This window comes from Dermacentor andersoni, chromosome 1 (assembly GCF_023375885.2).
Source record: "Dermacentor andersoni chromosome 1, qqDerAnde1_hic_scaffold, whole genome shotgun sequence".
Taxonomy (NCBI): Eukaryota; Metazoa; Arthropoda; class Arachnida; order Ixodida; family Ixodidae; genus Dermacentor; species Dermacentor andersoni.
This window is the reverse complement of record NC_092814.1, coordinates 266,457,799-266,482,112: the sequence shown is the minus strand read 5'-3', so window position 1 is coordinate 266,482,112 and position 24,314 is coordinate 266,457,799. Positions and strand designations below refer to the sequence as shown.

The following is a 24,314-nucleotide window of genomic DNA, read 5'->3' as shown; positions in this document are numbered from 1 at the left end:
CAAGTAGTGGGTCAGTATACCCGACATATCGCACCTGGCAGGTGCTTTAATTAGGGAGTCAAAACCATAGCTTTAAAAGGCACATATGTAATCACAACGAGAACGGCTTTTGAAGTCGAACATGCTTATGTTAATGTCATCGCAGATGATGAAGTTTTTGTTTTCATTCAGTATCGTGTTCGGAATTGCATCTATTTTTCAGCTAAAGTCGGAGTAAGATGCTGACGGTGATCGGTAGACTGAATCAATTATTCTGCTACAAGTATTGAGCGAAAAACCCTCATGATCGAGCTCTAGCAAGACCGAGTTTTCAATTAGGGATAGTATAGGAAAGATCACGACGGCGCTGATAACACAGGAATGAATTCATTAAAATGGCATATCCGCCACTGTGGGCGACGTCCGAATCACAATACTTGGAAATGTAGCCAGATAACCTGTACATATTCCCGCCACATTATAATAGCCATGTCCCCAGGAGGCAAATGACGGAAAACGTATGGTCGATTAAAGACAGCAAATTTATAACATCGTCATGGTATTTCTCTGTTTCCATAGGCTGCGTATGTTAAAAAACCATTTATAAGGCTGATAGCATGCCTTTTGGAACTTTTTGCGACCCTGGAGGACATGATTGAACACTAAGAGATGCGACAAGTTGGGAAAAAGTAAGTCTAATCATTCATAGCGATATCACTAATTGCGGGGATGCGACAAATTAAGCAGAACGCATCTCACGACGACTATCGACGTTAACGCGATTAGCATTAAAACAATGTAGGACATTCCCCGCATCGCTTTGCTGCCTTTTGCCAAGCGCCGTCATGTGAAACCCCAAATTGTTGAAGAGAAGCCGATCTAGCTTGTTTTTTGCTGCATGTCAAATTGCACTCCAAATTCTTACCGTGGTCATGTTAAATTCCAAATGCATATACTGCATGTAATGTATGCAAGTGCTTCATGCCAATTGCACTCCAAATTCATCTCATGCATGCAGGTCATGCATGTCAGATTTTACATGGCATGCGTCATGTCGTGTCATTCATGTCATGCACGCATGTCATGCACGCCATTCATTTCATGCGTATAATTCTTGTCATATTATTCATTTCTTGACATTTTCCTGCCCTCAGCAGTTTTCTCTTTAGCGATGACATCTGGCTTAACCCTAGACCCGTTAAGACCAAGTTGGATAAAACTAGTCCTGCCTCTTTGAGTCGCTCTACCCACTCCACCCGTTCGCCGGGGGTTTCTAGTTCTGTCCGAAAGATTTCAGCTGAGGATGCTTTGTCGAACACAAATAATCCTGCACTTGTGCAGCTTTTAATCAAAATACTGTCTAATATTAAGGATATTGCTCGCGACATCGCAGAAATGAAAAGCTCTCCTAACACGCCTTTCGACGCACCTTAATCCCGTATTTCTGGACTTGAAGCAGCATTTGGTACACTCACTTCACGACCGGAGGACAGAGAGTTACTCAGTGAAAGTGACGAACTAAGGCGTATAGTAACTGGGTTAGCTTGAAAAAAAAGATGACCTTGAAAATCGTTTCAGGAGGAACACTATTATCTTACAAGGTTCAAATGAAAATTCTGACAAAACCCTTGACTTTCTCTTTAGCAAATTACTTGAAGTACTTCAGAAAAATCTGAACATTCAATGTCCCCGCATTGAACGTATCCATCGTTACGGCAGAATTAGTGAAGGCCGCCAGCACCCTGTAATTTTAATGATGCTAGATTATAACACAACACTACTCTGTTGAAAAGTACTTTTGCTTAAAAATTATGTGCCTAGGCTTTCTCAGGACTGTTCTTCCAGAGTTCGTGTAATCAGGAAGAAACTTTAGCAAGCATCCAGAGAATTCCGCACCAAGGGGTATTCTGTTAGGCTTAGCTTTGACCATCTATTTATCAATAATATTCAGCACAACTGGTGTGATTCTTGTAATTTTTTGTTAATGTTTGTAATCATCGCAGTCCTCCCACGGCAGCAGTTCCCGCAGTCCCCGCATCGTCCTCAGCGACAGGTTGACATTCGTCATCTACCCGAAGCAATCCCACCGTATCCAACGTCAGAAGTATAGCCAATACGTTTCCACATTTCTTCGCGCTTGTCTTATCCTATTCACCTGATATTCTCGGTATGACCGAAGTTTGGTTACATGAAGGGTTACGTTACTGTGCGAAACGATCGCCACAATCAAAGAACAGGTGGCGTGGCAATGACTTTTCACTCAGATTTCAAGTTGAAAGCACAATTGATGTCTCCGCTAGGCATATAATCGATCTGTTGTAACCTATGGTGTGGTAAACAACACCTGAACATATGAATTTGTATCCGCCTCCTAATAGGAGTGAATACCTTGACAACCTGGGCCAGCTTATACTACAACAAAATCTATTCGCCTCAAACTTCCTCCTACTTAGTGATTGTGATGCTCCTGGAATTGAGTGGTTGTCTCGCATCTTTTGCTCATGGTGCTGCAGTAAACAAAGAACGGCTTGATATTGCATTGTTTATTGGCTTAAAGCAGGTTCTTCACGATCGACCCGCGATGATGCTTTGTTGGATTTTTTTCCAGCCCTGATGCACCCAACACTGGTTATAAATGTGAAGTAATTGAATGTATCTAGCATCAAGATGATGTGCTTCTATTTCTCAACCGACTAACAAATAACAGGCATTTTACTCTATCTTTGAGGGCTTTTCTTAAGGCTAGAGACGTCTCCTTCATACAAGAGTTATCTAGCAATTTTGATGCATTTTCGGCCCTCAGTAGCTCTAGGGACATTGACACAACATCGCCTTATTTAGGAAATATTATCAAATCATGTATAGATCGCTTTATTCCAATAAAAAAATTAAAAACCCTAATCTTGTTTGTATAACCCGGAAAATACTGCACTTATCACAACGAACGAGCAGACTTCGCTCTTAGCGCTCAAACAATCCTCAGCATGTATTTTGTTTGCACCGGTGAAAGTCAAACTCCAGCAAAAAAAAAAAAAATGACAACTAAAACACCACTCTAAAAATTTCTTCTATAAACCTCAGTCACCTAATCTGCTTAAGTGCAACAATCGCAAATTCTGGTCATTTATATTACCTAGTTCTTCTTCAACAACCTATTTTAAAACAGGCAAAGGTTTAAACTGAATAGAGGAAAATTTCAGAAGCTTTAATGCTTACTTACTGCATGTCTTCGCTGTAGACGATTTTAGTATTCCAACGTTGGCAACAAATTTACGTGAAATTGATTATATAAACCTTAAAACTTAGAAGGTGTTTTGAACCTCGCGTTGAATGTGGATACTACGAAAACCTTCTAGGCCTGATGGCATTCCCAACTCTTTTCTAGTTTGAATTTAGGTATGGACATCTAGGCATCTGTTTGTTATATTTCATAAGTCCCTGAATAGCGGTGTTGTTCCTCCCTTCTGGGAAAGAGCAAAGGTACTATACTTATTTAACTCAGATGACAGACAGCTTTTATCAAATTATAGGCCAATTTGTTTCACCCCGACCTCTTGTAAGATATTTGAGCATATAGTAAACACACTGTTATATGTAGTAGTGAGTACTGTACAAAAGAAGGGACAGGTGAGGGCAATAAGAAAGAAGTGCGCGTGCTACTCGTGCTCGATAGCCGGCTCCCACAGACGTGTTTTTTAGGAGCCAGCTGCTCTCACCAAACGCCGCCAGTACCAATTTAAGATAAGGAGATCATCATATTGTCCCTTGATAATAATAACCTCTTGACCAGTTTCCAACACAGCTTCAAGCCTAGTTTTAGCACCGTGACCCAACTCATTGCATTCGCCCATGTTCTTTACGTTAATATTGACTTAGGTAATCAGATTGATGCCACATTTCTTTGCTTTAGCAAGGCTTTCGAGGCTGTACTTCACTCTAAACTACTTTTAAAGTTCCGCTACATTCATTTGGTTTCCTGGATTTCCATTTTTCCTCTCTTTGCAATCACAGTTCATATGCAATAATTATCCTGTATTTGCTGTAGTGGACGTCACGTCAGGAGTCCCGTAGGGATCTGTTCTTGGTCAGCTATTATTTTCATCGTTTATTAATGACTTCTCAAAACATGTAAATGTTCGAAAATACATCTCTACGCAGACGACTGTGTTCTGCTCGACATAGTTTTGTCCAGCTGATCGTCAGCACCAAGGTGATGCCTTAGTTGCATTTTGTGAATGGTGTGCTGCCTGGAAAATAAACATTCATTTTAACAGAACTGTTATAATTTCCTTTACTAACACGAAGTCCTCTTTACTTTTTGATTACATTTGTAACGGTGTACCACTGCCAATGGCTTCACGCTCACGTTCTTCAGAGTTGACTTTACACCTAACATGCCCTGTTACAAGTATACAGATTATAACGGTTGTGAACCGTTAACAAGAACTTGGCTATCTTCGCCGCATCATGTCTGTTGCCTCAAGGAACACACAGCTAGTGGCGTAGAGAACTTTGATTCCTCCAATATTAGAATGGGTATCTGCCGTTCGGAACACCGCATATGCAATGCGATATCAATACCCTTGAAGCTGTGCAAGGAAAAGCTGTTCGTTTTATTTGCGATCGTTCTGACCTGGATTTTTCAGCTAAAGCATCTCTTCGGGAACTAACCTCCAGCTTCTTTCAGAACGGTGGCACATTGAGTCCTTGAAGATTTTGCGCAGCTTAACGAATGCTGTGTGGTACAGTGCGAAGCGGGACAGTGGACACAGGAAAAAACGAGGACAAGCGCTTCTACTGCGAACTGAAATTTAATTTCCTTGACAATGTGTTATATAGCAAAAAGAGAGCGAAAACGACATAAGAAATATATATGTAAAAATAAATTATAAAGATGAAAAACATTATAAAGATGTCATCACCGCTCACTGTTAGCGCTGCCATTGTCTAAGACTGCCATCTCCCTTCGTGATAAGGCCAGGGATGGCTTACTTATGCACAGGCATAAATCACGTGCCACGCTAGCCGATTGAACAATGGTGCGCGTTCGATCTTCCCTCTGTGTGAAGATTGCTTTTGTTTTTCCAAACAGAGGGGTACATCCGCATGCGCTACAATGCAGGGCTAAGAAACCTTCCTTTCCATTCTTAACGTTATTCGCATGTTCACGCAGACGATCGTTCAAACACCTGCCTGTCTGACCTGCTTTTTATCTGTATGCCCTGTCCGGCTTCGCGCTGTACCACACAGTTCAAAATGGAAAGCCAACTAGCCCAAACCATCACCCTTCTAAGTTAACGAATGCCCTCGTGACCTCTCGGATACTGGCCTTTTAATGCCTGCTTACCAATCTTCAATTATAGAAGTTACCATTCCTCGGATTTTAGACATTACTATCCGCGTTCAATACTTTCAAAAATAACTCTCCCCCCAGCATGATTGAACAACCGAATTTGTTGTCTGCTGAAGTTCGCTTATTACCACGTTCTTAATTTGTAGATGCTATAGCTGATGTATATATTTTTTTCGTTTTAGGTTGAATGATTTCATTCTATGCTTTGAAATTGGCGCTGTCCACTTTGTTTTTGCATGCTGGTAACCTTGCCTGTGCACATTGCTGTCACCGATCCTTTGTAAGCCCACTCCTGCTATTGCCCTAACGGACTGCAGCATAAATAAATAAATAAATAAATAAATACATAAATAAATAAATAAATAAATAAATAAATAATGTCATTCATACCATTCATTTCATGTGATGTCATTCTTGTCACATCATGCACGCATGTCATGTCGTTCATATCCTGATATATATTCAGTTATAGAAAATTGTGAGATCGGAAACAGGCAAACCACCCTGTTTCAAAGACCTCGTTCAACAGTCAATGTAAAGAAGAATAGCCCCACCGACGCCAGAACGTCGCACGAGAGCAGGACCACTCGGTCCGTACAGGTGGTGGATCATACTAAACAAAGGCTGGGATACACCCTTTCTCACAGAAAACGGCAAAAAAAAAAGAAAGGACAGCGGAAAGGGCCTCAATTATCCTAAGAATGCTAATCGCTTAAAACATGGCTGTCATCCGTCATTCTGGCCTTGATCACACATTTATCCACCCACAAATGATTCCACGTCTTTGCTTTCTTCAGAACCAAAGTCTGCGTAAACAGTTGCCTCTTCTAGATTGTAGTTCACAAACACTGCTTTCATCTCGTATTTCCAAAACCCAGTAGACGCATTCGTGAGTCACGCCTTTCTGGCAATAGCAAAATACTCAATTTTCTTTATTCTGTAGCAAAATAGCCGAATAATATATGACACATTCCTTACGAAACACGGTGCGCAATGTCAATATCGGTTTATTAAATTGGGTAACCAACCAGTCTTGCCAACGATAGGAAAATTACCCGGGATCTAATGATTTGAAGTCTTGTTTAGGGAAAGATGAAAGTCTGTCTAAATCTAGGGAAATATTGGGGTAAGACATGTGCGAAAGAGAAACAGTCGGAGACGTGAAAGATCACTGCTGCTGCGGTGCCGCGATGACCGATACATGAAACTGCTGATGCGACGGCGTCTTTTGATTTCAATCACTGCAAATTACCTTCGCATTAGCATTCCAAGTATGATTTCTGATTGTACCGCAGCACATTGGAGTCATCTCGTCATGTAAACCACAAGTGCCCTGGGTTGTGCTGTTGATTTACGTGCCCTTTAAAGGAATGTCTACCTGTAAGCGGCAAAACAAATACACTTCTGCTACACCAAACTAAGCAACACAGGCAAATCCTGTCATAAGGGTCGGACACATATACACCTAAGGCAGAGCACGACAAGGTAGCTGTGGCGCTGAGCAGCCGACGATGCGCGCGCGTACTAAAATTTACAGGGAACCGCGCATAAGCAGAGCAACATTGGGTAAAGTTTCAGCGATCATGTGTTTCGGGCGATTCTGGCATGGGGGAAAAAACAAATTACGCGCTTCGCCGCAAATGCCGTGTAAGCATGTACACGTGGTGATGCTACGTTAGGACGCGTCATGCAAGTAAAACATACTGTGCGTCTATTACATTAATGCGTTGAAGGGGCGGAGTGTTGAGACTGTTACGTACTTTAAGGGAGATTGAGATCCCATCTGCTTTACAATTCGAATAAGGTTCCATGTGAATATTGCTTTGTCCACCCTTGTTTTGCGTATCGAGCAAAGTAAAAATGCTGCCGTCGTCTAGCTCCTGTGGATATGGCTTCATGCAGGAGGTTGTGTTGCTAGTGGAACAATTAACTTGCGCTGTGATTTCATTTAGCCTTGAGTGCAGTTACTTCATTATTTAAATACTTTAGGAAGAGGTTGGAAATAAACTTAATTTATAAAATCTGCACTCTTATTTGCATAACTAAAAGAAAACTGTATCGTTGCAGGAAACACTGACAGAGTGAACAACCGAATCTTGCAAAAATCTAGGGCAACACACACACACACACACACACACACACACACACACACACACACACACACACACACACACACACACACACACACACACACACACACACACACACACACACACACACACACACACACACACACACACACACACACACACACACACACACACACACACACACACACACACACACACACACACACACACACACACACACACACACACACACACACACACACACACACACACACACCCTTGGTGCTTAGATTTAGCTGCACGTTAAAGAACCCCAGGTGGTCGAAATTTTCGGAGTCCTCCACTACGGCGTGCCTCATAATCAGAAAGTTGTTTTGGCACGTAAAACCCCATAATTTATAGGTTTTTAGCGCACAAAAAGGGACGAGAGACAGAGGTACGACGCGGACATAGCGCTGTGTCCGCGTCGTACCTCTGTCTCTCGTCCCTTTTTGTCCGCTAAATACCTAAAGTTATGGAATACCAACATGCTAAAACCTATACGCCCATAATTTAATTGTTTTAACACACACATACTTTTTCTAAGGTACCACCCAATGTAACTGGCACTACAATTGAGCATGCCTACTTTAGAGCTCCACTGCAGCACGAGCTATGGTACAAACTATATGAAGTGTCTAACACGCCGTGGTGGCTCAGGGGCTGCGGCGTAGCGCTGCTGAGCACCCTGTCGAAGGTTAGTTTGCCGGCCGCGGACGCCGCATTGTGGTGGGCACGGAATGCGCAAAATGCTCGCGTACCGAGCGTTGTGTGCACACTAAAGAAACCCAAGTGCTCAAAATTAATGCGGAGCTCTCCATTATGGCGTACACATTAACTTACAGTGAAGTTCTGGGACGTTAGACACCACAATTTAACTTAATTATTCGCCACAGCCTTCATCAATACACACTCATACACGAGCAATATCGTACAGAGTTCAGATTGTTGAATAACATTAAGAATGTTTTGCAAATAAATATTTTCTTCATCACCGTGAGATCGTCGCGATAAGTTGCCTTCAGATAATACAATTCGGCTTTTGTGCGGTTGTATAGTGTTTTTTTTTTCTTTCTTTATGTCAGAGCCTTTGTGCTTGCATGATGCGCCTATATTGCTTCTGTTCCTTTATCGGAGTTGCAGCGTGTCTAGCCTAGAAAACGTATAACATTGTATTATATGTATACCACATTCTACTGAGCATTGTACGGGTGACAGGGAGTATGTTAGCCCTGCCATCCGTGCTCTCATGTGTGAATGAGGCAGTGTAAACAACAACATTAAGTTCCACTTACTTTTGGTACACCAAGGTGCTGTAGGGCTCCACTGGCCCCCATTGCAGTACAGTTTTGTTTGACTCCTTCCTCGAAGAGATTCATCCCTGAAGTGATATCCGGTTTTACATTTCACGTTAAGGTAGCTGTCGCCATTTCTGACGCTTGTTCCTGGATTCAATTCGCTCTACAAAAAAAAAGGAAGTTATCATCAGAGCCGGTGTTTTGTAGATAACACTACCAGACCTTGAAAAGGAGCGTCAGCAACCTGTGCTTTTAACCAATAAAAAAAAAGAACTAAAAACGCGAAATTAATTACGACTTAGCCAGCACGGAAGTCGATGCCCGCATTTTTCGCCTGTCTTTGCAGTTGATATTTCTTTCTGTAATGATGGCATGTCGCATCCACAGGCTGATGAACACCTCTGGTGGACTTATTTGGCGTTTGTGACGTGGCGGAGTGGCTGGACGGAAAACGCGCGAAGGTATAGCGGCAGTCTGTGACGCGAGTGGCTGGAAAACGAAGAATCGCCGACCAGCCAACGCTGCCTGCGGTGGGATCTGGAAGACCGCAGGGCGCGAGAGAAATGAAAGAAGAGGGAATAATATTTTCGAACGTCTGATGATATGACGGATTTGTTCCTTCTGTAGGAAACAGGAGGTTATTGAACTTAAGTTTTACTTCTTGTAGTATGTTCCTTATAAAACTTATGCAGATCCCACGTACATATTAGAATATACGTCAAGCGAAGGTGTCGTGAAACTGTTAATGAACTGGCTATAAATTTGCCCATTTTTTATTCCTCGCTTGGGCGTAAATTGGCGCGACCCATGTGCCCTCGCGAATTCGTGCTCCCAATGTGACAGTTCCTATATTGCCTGTATTCCTTTATTTTCTTCTTATTCATCTTAAAAGAACCGCCCATTTGGCGAACACCCCGTTGTCTGCATGTGTCACTCTGTGGAAATTATCACGGCCAGCGACACGCGGCGACCATCTCGGGCAGTTGGCGTTGGCCCCATAGACGTATGCGTGCGATTGTGGCCTCATTGTTACAGCATCGGCTTGCCGTGCTGAGGGGCCGAGAATACGGGCCAGGGAGGGAACCGACAAAGCCATATTACGAATAAATTGTGGCGTATAAAAAAGCGCATTCACAAAGCTAAAAGCACGTTGGTACGATAAACAAGCTTACGATTCCCGCCGCTGTAAGAACGAACTCTGTAATCGACAACAGACGTGCACGACAAAGTACGGGCGAGTCTATTTCAAAAACTCAACTGGTTGTCGCAGCTGCCTGGAGGTGAAATTGGGCGGCAGGCCACGTGCCTTCTTGTTGCCTGCGCACTCTGATATGCCACCTAATTGATTGCTGCGCAGTTTTAACGCATAATTCATTTAGGCATGCAATGCGGCGGAAGACGACTTCAATGCTCTCTGTGCTGGGCTCAATGTCGGGCAAGTTGCGCTAGTCCATAGTTTCTAAACAGAAGAGCGTGCGTTTAGTGCTCGCGAAGACGATGCGTGGTCTAGTGGTTTCTAGAAATGCAGTATCCCCACATGACGGTCACGAAAAACTGCTCAGTGATTTGACCTGTTTTCGTTACTCCTAGCTGTGTTGTATGTTCACCGTAAACCTTCTCACGCGGATAGGTCACATTTTTAGGGGGTAATTTTCGTATATAAAGGATTTACAAATTTAGACCTCCTAGCGCAGACCAACCTCTCTCCATTTTCCGCGAGCGGTGTCCTTTAACCGTTTCGGAACCAATGGTCTTTAAATACAAAACTAAATTCTCCCTTGACTTACCTCTGCCTAATGTAGTCACATATGAACTCAAAGTGCCTAGACGAGACGCCAGGTGGTCATGGTGACATTATTCAAGATCACCCTGTTTGCTGTTTCATGCATACGTGAGCCAATGCGTGAGATATGCAACGTGATATCAGCAAAGGAGGCCTGTAATCCTCCCGACACCATGAAGTCATCGAACATACTATCGGTGCCACAGGATTGCGCGATGCGGGTTCCGCATAAAGCTGAATTCGCGCATAATCTGTTCACGCGAAGTGCAACTAGCGATAAAATATCAATTGGTCACGCAAGACAAAAACCAGCCCATTGTAATTCCAAGCTGTGTGCCGGAGCCACACCTGGAAGAAGTTCTTTAAAATTTATCGGACAACCAGTAAACGACCACCAATGATGAAACGATTCGTTTGATAATTTTGCGCAGTCATTTCCGCTTCTACACTTTATGACTGCATGGCAATTTTGTTGAATAAATATGTATACCGTTGTCTTTCACGTAACCAAAACCAAACCTTAAAAATACAGTGGACAACTCGGACGAATGAAACTAATGGCATATTGTGAGCGCTGCGGTCCAGATGCGCAAGCCCACAGCGACATCATGTTTTCTTTCCGCAGTTCGCAAGCTTTATTCAGAACCCGGAGGTAAAAGCTATGTAAAGAGTAACGTCATAGAAACAACCTTTGTAGGGGTTCCTGAGCACGATCTAGAACTTTTCAAATGCGAGTTATGCGCTAAAAAATATTTATATGTTTGCATCATTAAAGATAACTAATTAGCTAAATATATGATCAGACTTAAAAAAAAAAAAACGGCCGTGGCTTAGCTTGGTTAAGCCTGGTGATTGCGAAGCAATAGTGTGTTATTCTCGGATCAGCTGGTAGTATGGCTGGTGGTAGTCTTGGGTTATGCTAGTGTTACGGCTTACAGTGAATCATCTAAGAGAAAGTCATCCGTCGAATCCGTGTATGCCGACAAACATTTCCCTCACCAGCGTGCCCATTACAAAATCTTCCAGTATCGATGCAACGGCGAGATGCACGATGCATCTCGCCGTTGTATGACTGCCTTGGCGAGAGGAGCGGAGCTGTTTTATACAGCTGGTGTGGCGTCACTCTGACCGTAGCGCCCCTGGTGAGAGGAGCGGGAGTTAGGCCGCCGTTGGTGGCTACCGCCTCGCCTCGCGACGGCGTGAGATGGGGCCCCGTTTTTACACAGCTGGTGTGACGTCACACCGACCGTAGCGCCCCTGGTGAGAGGAGCGGGAGTTAGGCCGCCGTTGGTGGCTACCGCCTCGCCTCGCGACGGCGTGAGATGGGACCCCGTTTTTACACAGCTGGTGTGACGTCACTCTAGGTCACGTGGTGTGACGTCACGCAGCGAGGTCACGCTAAAGGTCAATGGTGCCTACCACCGTCTCGCCACGGAACGGGCTGAAGTGCGACCTAAAGTAGTATTGCTTCGCAATAAAATAGCATGAGTAGCTTAAGACGGCTATCCTAGACATAATATCTAATTGGTGCAGTATATGGCTAATGGAATTAAATGTTAACAAATGTAAGCTATGCATGTATCTAGGACACCTAACTCCTCTCAGGTATACAATTTAAATAACCTTGCTTTAGAACAGGTAAGTTCTTGCAAGTACTTAAGAATCCATATTACATTCAACCTAGGCCACATACATTAATAATGCCGTGAACAATGCTAACTGCGCTCGTGGTTACTTAAGGCAGAAATTTTTTAAGGCTGCAGACTCTGAAGCTGTTGCTTTATAATTTAGTCAGAAAAAGCGGGCACGAAAACGCCACGAGAGGGACGGATATTCCCTTGTTGAGTCTTACCGTCTGGCGTCCCTTTTTTTGGCATGACACTGGTTTGCTGCAGCACGGCCGCTCGATCAAATGGCACAGGTGCGACCTGTTGCACCGCGCCGAAACACATGAGCGCGGGCGGGAGCGCGGTGTTACAGTTCCAAGCGCGTTGGCGCTAGCTGGTGGTCGTGACGCCGCAACGAAACGCCGCGCACGCTTCCCAAGGTAGATTTAAATAGGTCGCGAAGCATGGAACGAAAAGCCTACCAAAACCTATTGACAGAGACATCATGTAGCACAGCACTGAAGTTTGATTAGGTGGGGAGGGGGACTACTCAAACAAGGAAACTTGTCTTCAAAAAAATGTTCAGAATCGTGTAAGCAGATTACTATAAAAAAAAGTAAGTTACAATGCCGTTTCCATTAATTTTGATGTGCTAAAAGAGCAAATGTTACTGTTTTTCCTATTTTACAATGTATTAATTGGTTCTTGGTTAGCCGGCCTGTGTAGGCCTCTGTACAGTATGGGAGCTTGCCCTCCAGTGTGTGAGTTGGCCGACGTTGAGGGGGACTTAGACAAATGGAGGTTTATTTACATTATGAAGAGGAAAAGAACAAAGCAAAATAAAGTACAAAGTCATCGTTATGGCCGGCAGCAAATCGAACGCTGCGGCCCACGGCAAGAAGGACGTCTCTCTCTTTCCGATGCTTCTCTGGCGTTTAACCCCTTCGGTCTGTCGGGTTCACGTCATTTTAAGCTAATCGTTGAGCCCGCGCAGCTGTCGTCATTTTCATCCCGTCGTCCAGCTCGTGCAAGTGGCGTCATGTTCCGCTAATGGGGACACTGAGCGGGCTCTATTCTCCGATGGTTGCCTCCGTCCGGCGTTGCCTCCTCGCCTAGAAGGCGCTCAGCTGGAAGGGACGGGTCGTCTTGAACGATATTCCAGTGCTGCTAGCAGCCTTTCCTTGTACTAGGGTCAACTACCTCGAACCATGCCGAATTCGAGTTGCACTTTCGGGAAGCGTCACACAGGGGGGAGACAAAAGTTCCACGCGCGGCACACGAGGGTGCGACAGCCAACCTGTTTGAAGGGTCTGATAGCATGGACGACACGACGCGCACCATAATTGCCGTGCGCCAGCGAGTGGTTGCGTTCGAAGAACTTAGCCGATGCTAGTTAATGGTCCTTATCTAACAACAGCCACTATGTCGTGCGGAAATGCCTTGCTCACTTGAACGCGGCGATTTCATTTGAGTTTTCTTTTTATTTGCATGTTTGCTAAAGGTGTAGCGTGTGCTTCACTTTAAATTTTGCCTGAACTAGCGCATGGCATTTACTGGCGAAATGTGTGAGTGCAGTCTGTTCGTTATCCTGCATATCCTGCATGTGTATCGTCATGACGGTAAATGCGAGAGCGTTACCTGAATAAGCTTCCCCCCATGTTCGTTCACTCTGCGTAACACAGGTTCCGAACGCCTTACATCCAGCAATATTAGGTCTATTCGATTCAGCTTGGGTTCTCTGCACTTTCTGCACTCATCCAGGGTGCGCTGCACCTAAACCCTCGATTCCCTGAGGTGCAGAGGCGCCCCCTGCACTCTCGTCCTCGATTGCGCGGGGTGCGAGGTTAGGTGTCGCCGCGGTGCAGTGCACCTTTGAACCTGACTGGGAAGAGGTGCAGCCGCGCGACCCTACCGCCATAGCAGACGAGTTGAAGTGAGCGAAGTAGACGCCGCATGTAATATGTCTGTGCTCGTAGAAATTGATGGCAGCCCGACAGAGCTGTATCCAATTTATGATGAGTTTGGTGTCATTACCTTCGACGGTGACGCCGAGCTTTATTCTACAGCAGGTAAGTTTGCTATTGTACTCTGTAAGCATGGTGTAAGCATAATAGCATGGTTTGTATACGTGCGAAGTGGAGACATTTCTTCCGTTATTTTTGCAGATGGAAGAAGGGTGAGGGTGCTTTGCACACCGGGGGGTTTCGCCGCAGATTCTGCGCGAACACAGCAGTCAGGAGCCGCAACTTCGAGTTGCGGAGACGCCACGCCGCGTACTACCGAAGCTGCTGCCGTGGACGCGGCAGCCATGCCGACTCGGCAACACGACAGCGAGGAAGCCTTGTGGAGCGGCCGCAGAACGAAATTCCTGATAGAAAATTACAAGGAGCACTTCGGCCGCATCGGGCAAAAGGGGGGACTAAGGTGAGGCTTAGTATTCGATGCGTTTGTGTATTTGCGTTGCATTTTGTATTGTTCTGCACGCAGGACCAAAAAGCAGCTGATGCTGTTTTTGACAGACTCGATCAATGATGAGTTCGGCTGCTGCCTCACCGTGGTCCAAGTAACAAACAAATGGAAGTCGCTCGAGAGAGCGTACAAGAGAGTGCGGACAAATAATAATAAATCCGGCAGCGCCGCTGCCGAGTGCAGTTTTGAGGGGTAAGTGTTCGCAGAGCTTTTATATTATTCATGGTCTCTTATGCCAGTGCACAGTTCAACTAAGACGTACCTAAGGTCTTATTCACAGCGTCTACATGAAATTAGTAACAAAACTGGCTGTTTCTAGACGTAGCAAATTCCTGAAATATATTATGCTCAAATCCAATCAAAAATGACTGAGCATGCAATTTAACGAGTGTCAGCTTCAGAGAATAGCTTATTCTTGTAGTGCATCCTTGTCCATCATTCATTTTATAAGAAATTGTACCACTGTCGTATGCAGTTATGCTTTCCGCAAGCCATGTGTGCAATTTGGCTAAGTGATTTGTTCGACGCCAATGTTTCTCACTCCTGCCTGGTCCCTGTTGGCAATGGGATATGTATTACAAATAAATTAAAGAGCAGAAACTTCCTTTCTCTGTTTTGCTACAATGTTCCAAGTTTTGCCTGTGCAAATGCAGCAGCTTTGCTGGTGTACTAAAGTTCTGGTGCTACTTGCATTTAATTTTTTATTAGAGACCTGCAGGACTTCATGGAAAGACAGCATCATGTGAGTCCTGTTGTGACATATGCACAGGGACAAAAAATTGTGCCCGACGACAGGGAGAGGTGAGCATGATCGTAGAAAGGTGGCAACTCTTGTTTTGTGTTGCATCCTGCATGCTGTCTGCTTGGACTTGGTGTTCTGTCAGACTCAGGAACAGCAGCTAGTACTGACCTATTTGTACTTGCAATCCTATAGGGTAATTTGTCATGCCATGTGGCTTTAGGATGCACTACCGGGCATGCCTACACCGCATTTGACTAAATGGCACAAGTAAGACATTTCTATTTTGAAATAAAATGGATATGGTCAATACTGGTGCCTTGTGTGCAACATAGTTGATGATATAGTCCACTTTATCTGTGCTTACAGGCTGTTTAGTTTAGAAAGAGCCTCAATTTCCACACTGAACGTTCATTGACTGCCATCTTTTCAGGTATCGCTTCTTGGCCCATTGACTAACACTGCCTGCGTGTTATGCCAATGAAGGCACAGGACACGGGTCTCATTGAGATACTTCAGTCCGTTGATTGTTGAGGTTTCCGTCGTGCGCTGTGCATATTGAATTTTTCATCATAGCAATCTTGAGCAATATGCTAGGCATGTCGCCAGGCAAGCCTCTCTAAAGTGTAAATTTCTACTAATGAACAATACTTTTGTTGCAGGGAACTGCAGGCCCCAGAAGCAGTGGACAGCCCAACTGGCCATGCGGAGCTGCCTAAACAAAAGAAGGACCGGCCCTTACTGCAGCTCCTGCAAAAATTAGATGAAATAGAAAAAAATAGGGCAACGCGCCACAAGGAGAAGATGGCCCTGCTGGAGCGCTTCGTGAGCGCATATGAAACAAAAAAATAAACAGCTTGTGTTCATCAAATCATGTCTTCTGGCATTTATTCAACCGAGACACGAAACGGAAGGTATGAGGCTGGGAACAGTGCAAAGCATTCGAAACAAAATTATAGTGGTCAGAACAAGTCAGAAAGCAAAGTGCATTTTTGAGAAATGTGGAGGCTGCAGCAGTAAACATTCAGCACTGCGTTTCCGCAATATTATTGCGTCTAAGCTCGCACATCTGCTTAACAGCTGCAGTGCTGGTGATTGCACCATCGTTCTCATTTTCGATGTTGTCCTCCCTGGGGGGGTCCTCGCAGTCACTTAATAAGTCCATGCTACTGCTACACAGATTATGTAGTACACATGCACCAAGTACGACAAGACAACACTGGTCAATTGAATCTGCGTCTACAAGATACAGTCTCCTGAAACGCTGTTTCAGAATTCCGAATGCGTGCTCAATTGCCACACGCTGTTGGCTGTGAACCTTATTGAAATTCCGCTTGTAACGCTCAAACGTCGCCCTGTTGTCCCTATATGGAGGCATCAGCCATGGGAGAAGCGGATACGCTGCGTCGCCCAGCAAGTAGTCGTTAGCGCACTTGGTCCCGGCTACACCGTAGATGGGGCTTTCTTTCAGCACGCGCGCGTCGTGTGCGCAGCCAGGATATCCAACGAAAATGTCTATGAAACGGCTGCTTGAATCGCAGATTCCTTGCAGAACGATTGAAGGGAATTTTTTCCTGTTATAGTAGGATGCAGGGGATTCTTTCTGGTGAGGAATTTCAATGTGACAGCCGTCAACACATCCAATAGTGTTTCTTGGTCCTTTGCCGTTGCTTCTAGCAAGAAAGCGTGCTTTGATATTCGCCCGCTCCTCATCGCTAGGCCAAGCAATCACTTCTTTACTAATACTGAATAAGAAGTTCAGAAACCTTTTAAGGCACAGAGACACTGATGACTCTGACACATCGAAGATATCAGCAATTCTGTACATACTGTTCTGAGTACCTAAATAAGACAAAGCAATTAGGCACGTTTTCTCCGCGGGTATTTGCGGACGACCTCCCCGAGGGCTTGGAAAAAAAATAGATGCCTTGAAACGCTCCGCAAGGGTCTGAAATGTGCCTCTGGAGAGCCTAAAAAGGCGCTTGAACTCATGATCAAAATACCTGGCCACAACTTCCTCGTAATATCTAGGAATGCGGTTGCGATCGTTGCGGAGCAGTTCAGCACCGACTTGGCACAACACTGCATCGAGTTCCTCGTCTTCGCTGTCCGATTCTATCAGTTCCATAACAACGTGCGGGTCATCCATTTCGTTGTCCAGGTTTGTGGACGCACAAGATAAATAAAACGGCTTCTTCGGACACGCGTGCCGTCGATGGGGTCGTCTCGCCAGCTTATTACCCACGTTTTTGCAGACGCAGCAGACGACAGGCCTGCACCTACACATTCGATTGACATTTATTGGTGGCGCTGCAGACAGGTTCCATCTTGCGACCTCGCACAAGGTGCCGAGAACTTCTGCACCGTGTATCGGCACCACTTGCACCTTTTCGTTTCCGGTGCCGTGCACCTTTTCTGAATCGAACACACCTATTATTAGGTTGAAATCCTTTTTTTTTAAATGATAATATGGTGTAACGTTGTCTTTTCCTAGAACTATCCAATATGTTTACATTGTGTCGCATGGAATTGTGAAAGCCTCAAAAATTATTTGAAAATGTTTCGCAAATGTTGTTATATTGTAACTATGTGCAAGCCATAGTACTTTTAATTCCTTTAAACATATGTTTTGTTTTATCATGTGTATTGCGTGCATGATTCTAGGCGAATAAAAGTGAAAATAAGTTGCTTTTGAAACCTCTTTGGCACTGTCATTAATTCCCATACCATCTCCTCATGTTCGTAAGGAACGTGCAGAAGCTATTGCCGCAAATAGCAGCCTCATTATGTTAGCCTTAAGAAACTAGCCACACCTATAGTGTAATGACCCGCTAACGCGTCAGCTGAGGCAAGTCGCAAGCTGAGAAAAGAAAAAATAGTAGGCGACCCTAATCTTTCACTTACGGGTCTCTTAGTGGCACCTCGGCGTTGGTGTTCTTTAGGTTAACTTTAGGCGAACGCAACGCGCGAACCGAACTCGGAGGCAACTGTTTTCCATTAATTAGCCGGTTAAATATCACACCGCCTTCTTATGTGTGGCGTCATTAGTGACATCATTAGGGACCTCATTAATTCAGCTCTCTACTTCCAGGTTTCCAGGAATTTCTCCAAAGTCGTGCTCCCGTGGCAGGTTTTTACAGCCTACGATTATGTGCTTTGGTGAGGGGTAATCAGGGATTTCTAATTAATTGTAATCATTCCAGACACTTCAGTAACTCAACTTGTAACTAAACTTATGCTCTGATATCACATCTCTAATGAAACCCATGACTTTTGTACTGTACTATTTCTTTTAGTGATTTATGTTGAATTTCATCCCCGGTGGTCTTAGCGATTTCTAATCAATTCTATTTATTCCACAACTCAGCTTGTAGCTAAACGTGTGCTCTTACATCATATCGATAGTGAAACCCATGAATATTGTACTTTACTCTTTTTCTTTTTTGTCTGATTTATTTTGAATTTCCTACACGGTCGTCTCAGGAGGTGAACCGAAAGTGCTGCGCAAGAAGCAAGAATGTCACTCGATGCTCGTGCCACAAAAAAAAAAAAAAAGAAAGAAAGAAAGAAAAAAAAAACACAGGTCGCGTAGAGGTCGGAACGGCGGACCCTAAAGAAATTGAAACATTCGCGCCAAGCTGCAGACAGTCGTGACGGCACTTCCGTTTCCGAGCGTTACGTCATACTTCTTTTCACCGTAGCTGTCCTCCCGACGCACAGACGGCGACGGTTGTAACACGCCACCACATTATAGGAATGTGCGCTCCTATGGAAGCTTCGCTACCAGTTTACACACAACTTGCGTTTCCACTACACACACGCGCATTGCTTCGTGCGCAAGCTTCTTGAAACGGTGGTATTCAGACTGAATCGTTAACATATTATCGTATCTTAGTGTGCTAGCAAATTGATGCGTATACCGTTGTGTCCGTCTAACGCAAGAAAGAATCGATCCCGACTTGGGCTACCACTAATTTGCGGCGGACGCTGAGTGTTGGCGAGCGGATCACTTGGTAACCTGAATTTTTTTTCGCCTTTGAGGTCACGAGCACGGCCGGCGTTTTGAGCAATCGACCGCGCCGCGAAGTTAGGCTGTAATCTTTCATGCTGAGCTGCGCTGAGTGAGGTTGATCACAGCAACTAACTCGAACAGACAGACGAGACAGGACCAGAAAACGCAAACTACCAACTTGTTTATTGTAGATGAAACGTTGCCCTTATATGGCCTGCAGTCAAGTGAGCATTGTGCAGATGGCTAGGATAAAAAGACAAGGCGTGGATAGCTTGGAAGTGGAAGAACTGGTGGATACAACAGTGGATGCAATGAATAATTAACTATATATAGCCAGGTGTCTCATTTTTTGTTTCATTTACATTTCTTGCCAGCTCTATCTCAGGTACCGTGAGCAAGAGAGAAGGTGCGCCTTGTGCATGTCTCAGCCTCTTTCCCTTTCCTCAGAGATCCCAAAATTTCTCGAGAAGCTTTTGCCATTACAGTGGGCGACAACAGCCGTTCTTTCAAAATTTGGTGCGCAGTAACACGTATTTCGGTGCGCAGCGAGGTTGTTAGACACAACCAGCTGTTGGCACGTGTGTTTATGTTCCTTTAAAATGTCATTGAATTAGCGCCACGCCTCTCCGACGTACGCTTCCCCACATCAAAGTGGGATTCTACTCGTATATACTATATGCTACAGCTATAGAACATTCCACAAACCTGTTCCTGTTCTCGACGTCGTAGCTGAACTCGTGCTTATCTTTCTCGTTGACTTTTTTGCATATGCCTCTCAGTTTATGCGGAGCTGAGAAAAGCACCTTGACGTTATGTCTGGCAGTAATTTTTCTCCAGTTGTGCGAAATTCTGTGCAGGTGCGGTACAACGACCGGTTTATTGGTTTTTATCTATTGGTGCTTTTACGGAAAATGAATCCGCCAAAGTGCAGGGAGGACAATGATGCGCGGGTATAGAGCGTTGCCCCAGCTACAAGTGCTTGATGCACTATCACGAATAAGGTGACTGCGCTAATGCGCTTCGTTCTTTCGCTATCGTTTAATTTAAGCTGTCGTCTGCTTCTCACTGAGGTACGATGCTCCAACGTAAACACATCGTGCACTCTTAGCGCAAGAACTTTTCGGCTAAGAAATTGCGCACGAAGAGTGCAGCTTAAAGGATTCGGTCCTAAATCCGTTCTAATTTGAAAGTACACTTTACACAGAATATTTTATACACTTCTCGTCAAGTGGCTGAATACGGCTACACGCTTTGAGGGGAAACAGATCAACATCAGTTGACGTCCTTCTACACAACGCTACCGTGTGCTATGCAATATGGTGATACCTTTTGGGTTGCTCTTATTGTTAGCGAATAAGGGTACGGATATAAATGGCTGCTTCAGAACAAGCGACTGATGGCTGTCCACTGATGCTCCCTGTGACAGATCTAACGCCGGTCCACTAATTCAACTAAGCCCTGCAGACGTCACTGCGTTTTGGACTGCGATTAGTGTCGTGGCTTCTCTGTTTTTCTTTTGTGCCCATTTGTGTTCTAGCATTGCCAATGGGAGAAACGCGGCCGCTGAAAGCTATAAAGCAGCTACCTGGCGAACGCCTGAGTGCAGCCATGAACGAGAAGAAAGGGAACCGAGGGGCCTTATATTTATTACTCATATCATAAGTAGAAAACAAACAATGACAGCAAAGACAACATAGGGGAAATTACTTGTAATTAATTATTTAATTAAAGAAATAATAAACATAATGGAAATGAAAGTGGATGAAAAAACAAGTGGGCGCCGGTGGGATACAACCCACGTCTACGCATTACGTTTTTTTTTCATCCGCTTTCATTTCCATTCATTTATTATTTCTTTAGTTCAGTTATTAAGTACAAGTAGTTACCCCTATGTTGTACTTGGCGTCTTTGCTTGTTGGCTACTTATGCTATGGGTGCACCCACGTGGCTCATATTTAAGAATGGGCAGCCTATCTCGTAGTCCGAATTCTTCACGTTCCCATTACCACGTGCTTTGAAACAAGGGTTACTGTGCAGATGTTATCGCATAATAGTTTCGCAAGCTTCGACAAATATTTGGCCCTTGCATTTGTTCCCTTTCCATCATTTTTCTCAAATCACGCGTACTTATTCACTTCTATCATATTAACGCGAAAGCATTAAGGAGTCCGTCTCACAGGAAATCCGGCGTCGGCGTCTGGCGTCGGACCACCCGTACCCTGGCCATCCATGTGATGCGAGGAACTCACTGAACCAATTCAATTTCTCAATCTAAAACACGTGTTAAAATCGTAAACTACGACATACACACAACCGACAGACATGATAGCTCTCGGATTGTATTTTGACTACACGAGACAACAATTCTCTTACGCGAAAACAAAGAAACCGCTTTTCCAGCTTTTCTACAATTCACAGACCAGCCGGGGCGTCCGCCATTTGCGCGTGCTGGCGCGCGGGTGTCTCGGGGTCTAGAGTCCCTTGATAATTTGAAAGTACCGGAACCCTTGACGTAGTAGTTTTGCGGAAACCCGCAAGGTGGAGAGAAGTAATTAATAAAGGGAAAACCAGACATCCACCCGATCGTAGCAATTGCTACAAAGGAAACCCATACGGGTTCCCCGAAAGAAAAGCCTCACAGTTGAAGAAAAATTTGTCCTCGTCCGGGACTCAAACCCGGGACCACCGCCTTTCCGTAGCAGCCGCTCTAACATCTGAGCTAACCAGGCGGCTCGATGCTGTTATTTTTCAAAATTTTCTAGGCCGCTGGGGCGCGCAGGTGGCCCAAAATCGTGCGCTTCCATCGAATACTGCGACCCGCGTCGCGGGCGCCAAGGCGCAAGGGCGTACCATGCGCAGCAAGAGCAGCTGGCGCGCGAGGACAATCGTAAAACCCCTTAAACTTCGTAAAGTAGTGCCACGCTTTGAAGAAAGCCGCCTCCTCCTCGCGCGCGCTGGCCGAGGCCGACGCCGCGTTGCTATTGGCCTAATAGCATCACGTGGGCCCTCGCGCCGTGCATCAGCGCCATTTTTGCTCGAGTAGCGTCTACGGAGTGGCAAGGAGCGCATGTTGGCGCCGTTGCTACGCTCGAGCAATGTAGGCGGCGCCACGGTCGAGGAGGGAGCGTGAAAGAGAGGAGAAACGAGGAGGAGTGAAGGCGGAGGAGGAGAGTGTCGCTACTTTACGAAGTATAAGGGGCTTTAGACAATCGAGGAGGAAAGTGCCGCCGGGAAGAGAGTCGGTACTTTCACATTATCAAGGGGTCGTATCGAAGGCCACGGACCGACGCGCCCGGTTCCTTGCAACAACTCCAGCTGGCACTAGCCTCCGCCGCAACTGGAGCAAAGGAGAATAGGAGCAAAGTATAAATATGGAAGAAGAATTAGGCAATTATAATAGCGAGTAACTATGCGATTAACATAACGATAAAAGCATACAGGTTAGGGAAAATGAAAATGACGACCCACTCGATTTTCCATCGTGCTGTCCCATTCCTTCCAAGGACACAGGACTGAGGAGAATACCCTTTCACGTGGGACAGTCATTGATTAAGCTTAAAAGCCCAGTGGCAGGAAACACGCGATAAATGCGCATTTAGATTTTTTTTTCCATTAGCAGATCAAACTTTCTGTAAGCATAGGGAACTGTAACCATATCTTTGTTTCTATTCTTATGTTCTGTACCCCCCCCCCTTATCTAATACCCCGACAGGGGTCCTTAAGGGAAAATAGATTATTATGATGATGATGATTACGCAATACGATGGTTTTGTCATTTCCCCGAAAATGTATGTAAATAAAGACCTCGCTCGTGGAATAACGATTAACATGCCTGGTTCACAAACATAAAATTTCCGGTTTAAACCAAAGTGGCGTCGGTTATTACAGTGCTGAGTCGTTTTCCTGACGTAAGCCCCGCAACAGGGTCGGTGTAATGTAACGATCCCCTTCTCCCGATTAGGTCCCTTTCTTATCGTCCACCGCTCCCTACTGGCCCAACCTGGCGATGGCGTAGGTGTTGTGCCCGCTTGGACCACAGACAAAGCGCGGAAAGAAAAATAATTGGAGTGGAATCGTTACGTTATCCAGGCCCAGATTTTGACTGGAGTCAGGCATATAACAAATTGGTGTCGAAATTCATACCCAGACTTATGAAAAGTGGGAACGAAGTCAATATAAAGGAGAACCAATCGCTCTGCGAGTAGATTACTTTGTAGAAAACGGCCTCCAAATGCGCATGACAAAAGTTGCCGATCAATAAGGCCATACTGTCTTTAATCAATTTAAAAGTACATTCGCAAATACTTTATTATCAACCTTGTATAATGATATTACTATGTACATGTGTGTTATCAGCAGTGCTTCATTGTGGGTGTACTGGTGCTGATACAGTCAGGATCACCTTTCCAGACTTTGCCGGCAGTTGTACCGCCTAAGTGTCTCTTTCTGTGCCATGTATCACCGCGAGTCCGTTAATGAAGCGCTTCATCGTCAGTGATTTTTGGGGAGAAGGTCCTGTGAATTTGATAGAAATGCTAAGGAAGACTTTTTCCCGCTTGATTTTACATAAGATATAGCGCCATAATTATCAGGAGTTTTGTTTTTCTGTTGTGTAATGATCGCAAAATAATCGCTCCCCTAGTCAGTGAAAGTCACTGGTCATCGTGAAAGCGTGTCATTATGAGAATACATTTATGAGGTTCTCGTGGCCACCGGTGGCCGTTATTTTATGCAGGACCTTGCATAAGATAACGGCTGTATATTTTATGCACAATATAACAAATACACACCGATCACACAGTCACTAAGCTAGCTAGTATAATAAAAACACTTGACCAAGCTTATGAAATGTGGACAGACTAAAACATGTACATTTGGAGTAGGAGCGCTCACGTTTCATAGTTTTAACATAGATAAGGGTCAATTCTGTAACTCCTTCAAATACCGCTTTCCACAAGATTACGTT

General features: G+C 44.8%; 3 protein-coding genes across 4 annotated transcripts in view; 1 reads left to right on the top strand and 2 right to left on the bottom strand.

Moving 5' to 3' along the window:
• The window catches only part of LOC126547677 (sushi, von Willebrand factor type A, EGF and pentraxin domain-containing protein 1-like), a 226,427-nt gene that overhangs the window by 118,827 nt on the left and 83,286 nt on the right, over positions 1 to 24,314 (bottom strand). The window contains exon 12 of the mRNA XM_050195627.2: positions 8,736 to 8,901. Within this exon, the coding sequence (XP_050051584.2) occupies positions 8,736 to 8,901 (166 nt within the window). The remainder of the gene's footprint in view (positions 1 to 8,735; positions 8,902 to 24,314) is intronic.
• Positions 13,846 to 16,188, top strand: LOC126547680 (uncharacterized). 2 transcript variants are annotated; one of them, XM_055063111.2, is made up of 5 exons: positions 13,846 to 14,197; positions 14,294 to 14,552; positions 14,616 to 14,789; positions 15,306 to 15,398; positions 15,999 to 16,188. In XM_055063111.2, exons 1-5 carry the CDS (start codon positions 14,089 to 14,091, stop codon positions 16,186 to 16,188), a joined length of 825 nt encoding a protein of 274 aa, XP_054919086.1. In that variant the 5' UTR covers positions 13,846 to 14,088. The 2 variants fall into 2 exon arrangements, with proteins under 2 accessions (XP_054919086.1, XP_054919085.1); XM_055063110.2 differs by having other exon boundaries at positions 13,846 to 14,552.
• On the bottom strand, positions 16,355 to 17,623 carry LOC140215486 (uncharacterized). Its single transcript, XM_072286013.1, has one exon. The coding sequence runs from the start codon at positions 17,621 to 17,623 to the stop codon at positions 16,361 to 16,363; it is 1,263 nt and encodes a 420-aa protein (XP_072142114.1). The 3' UTR covers positions 16,355 to 16,360.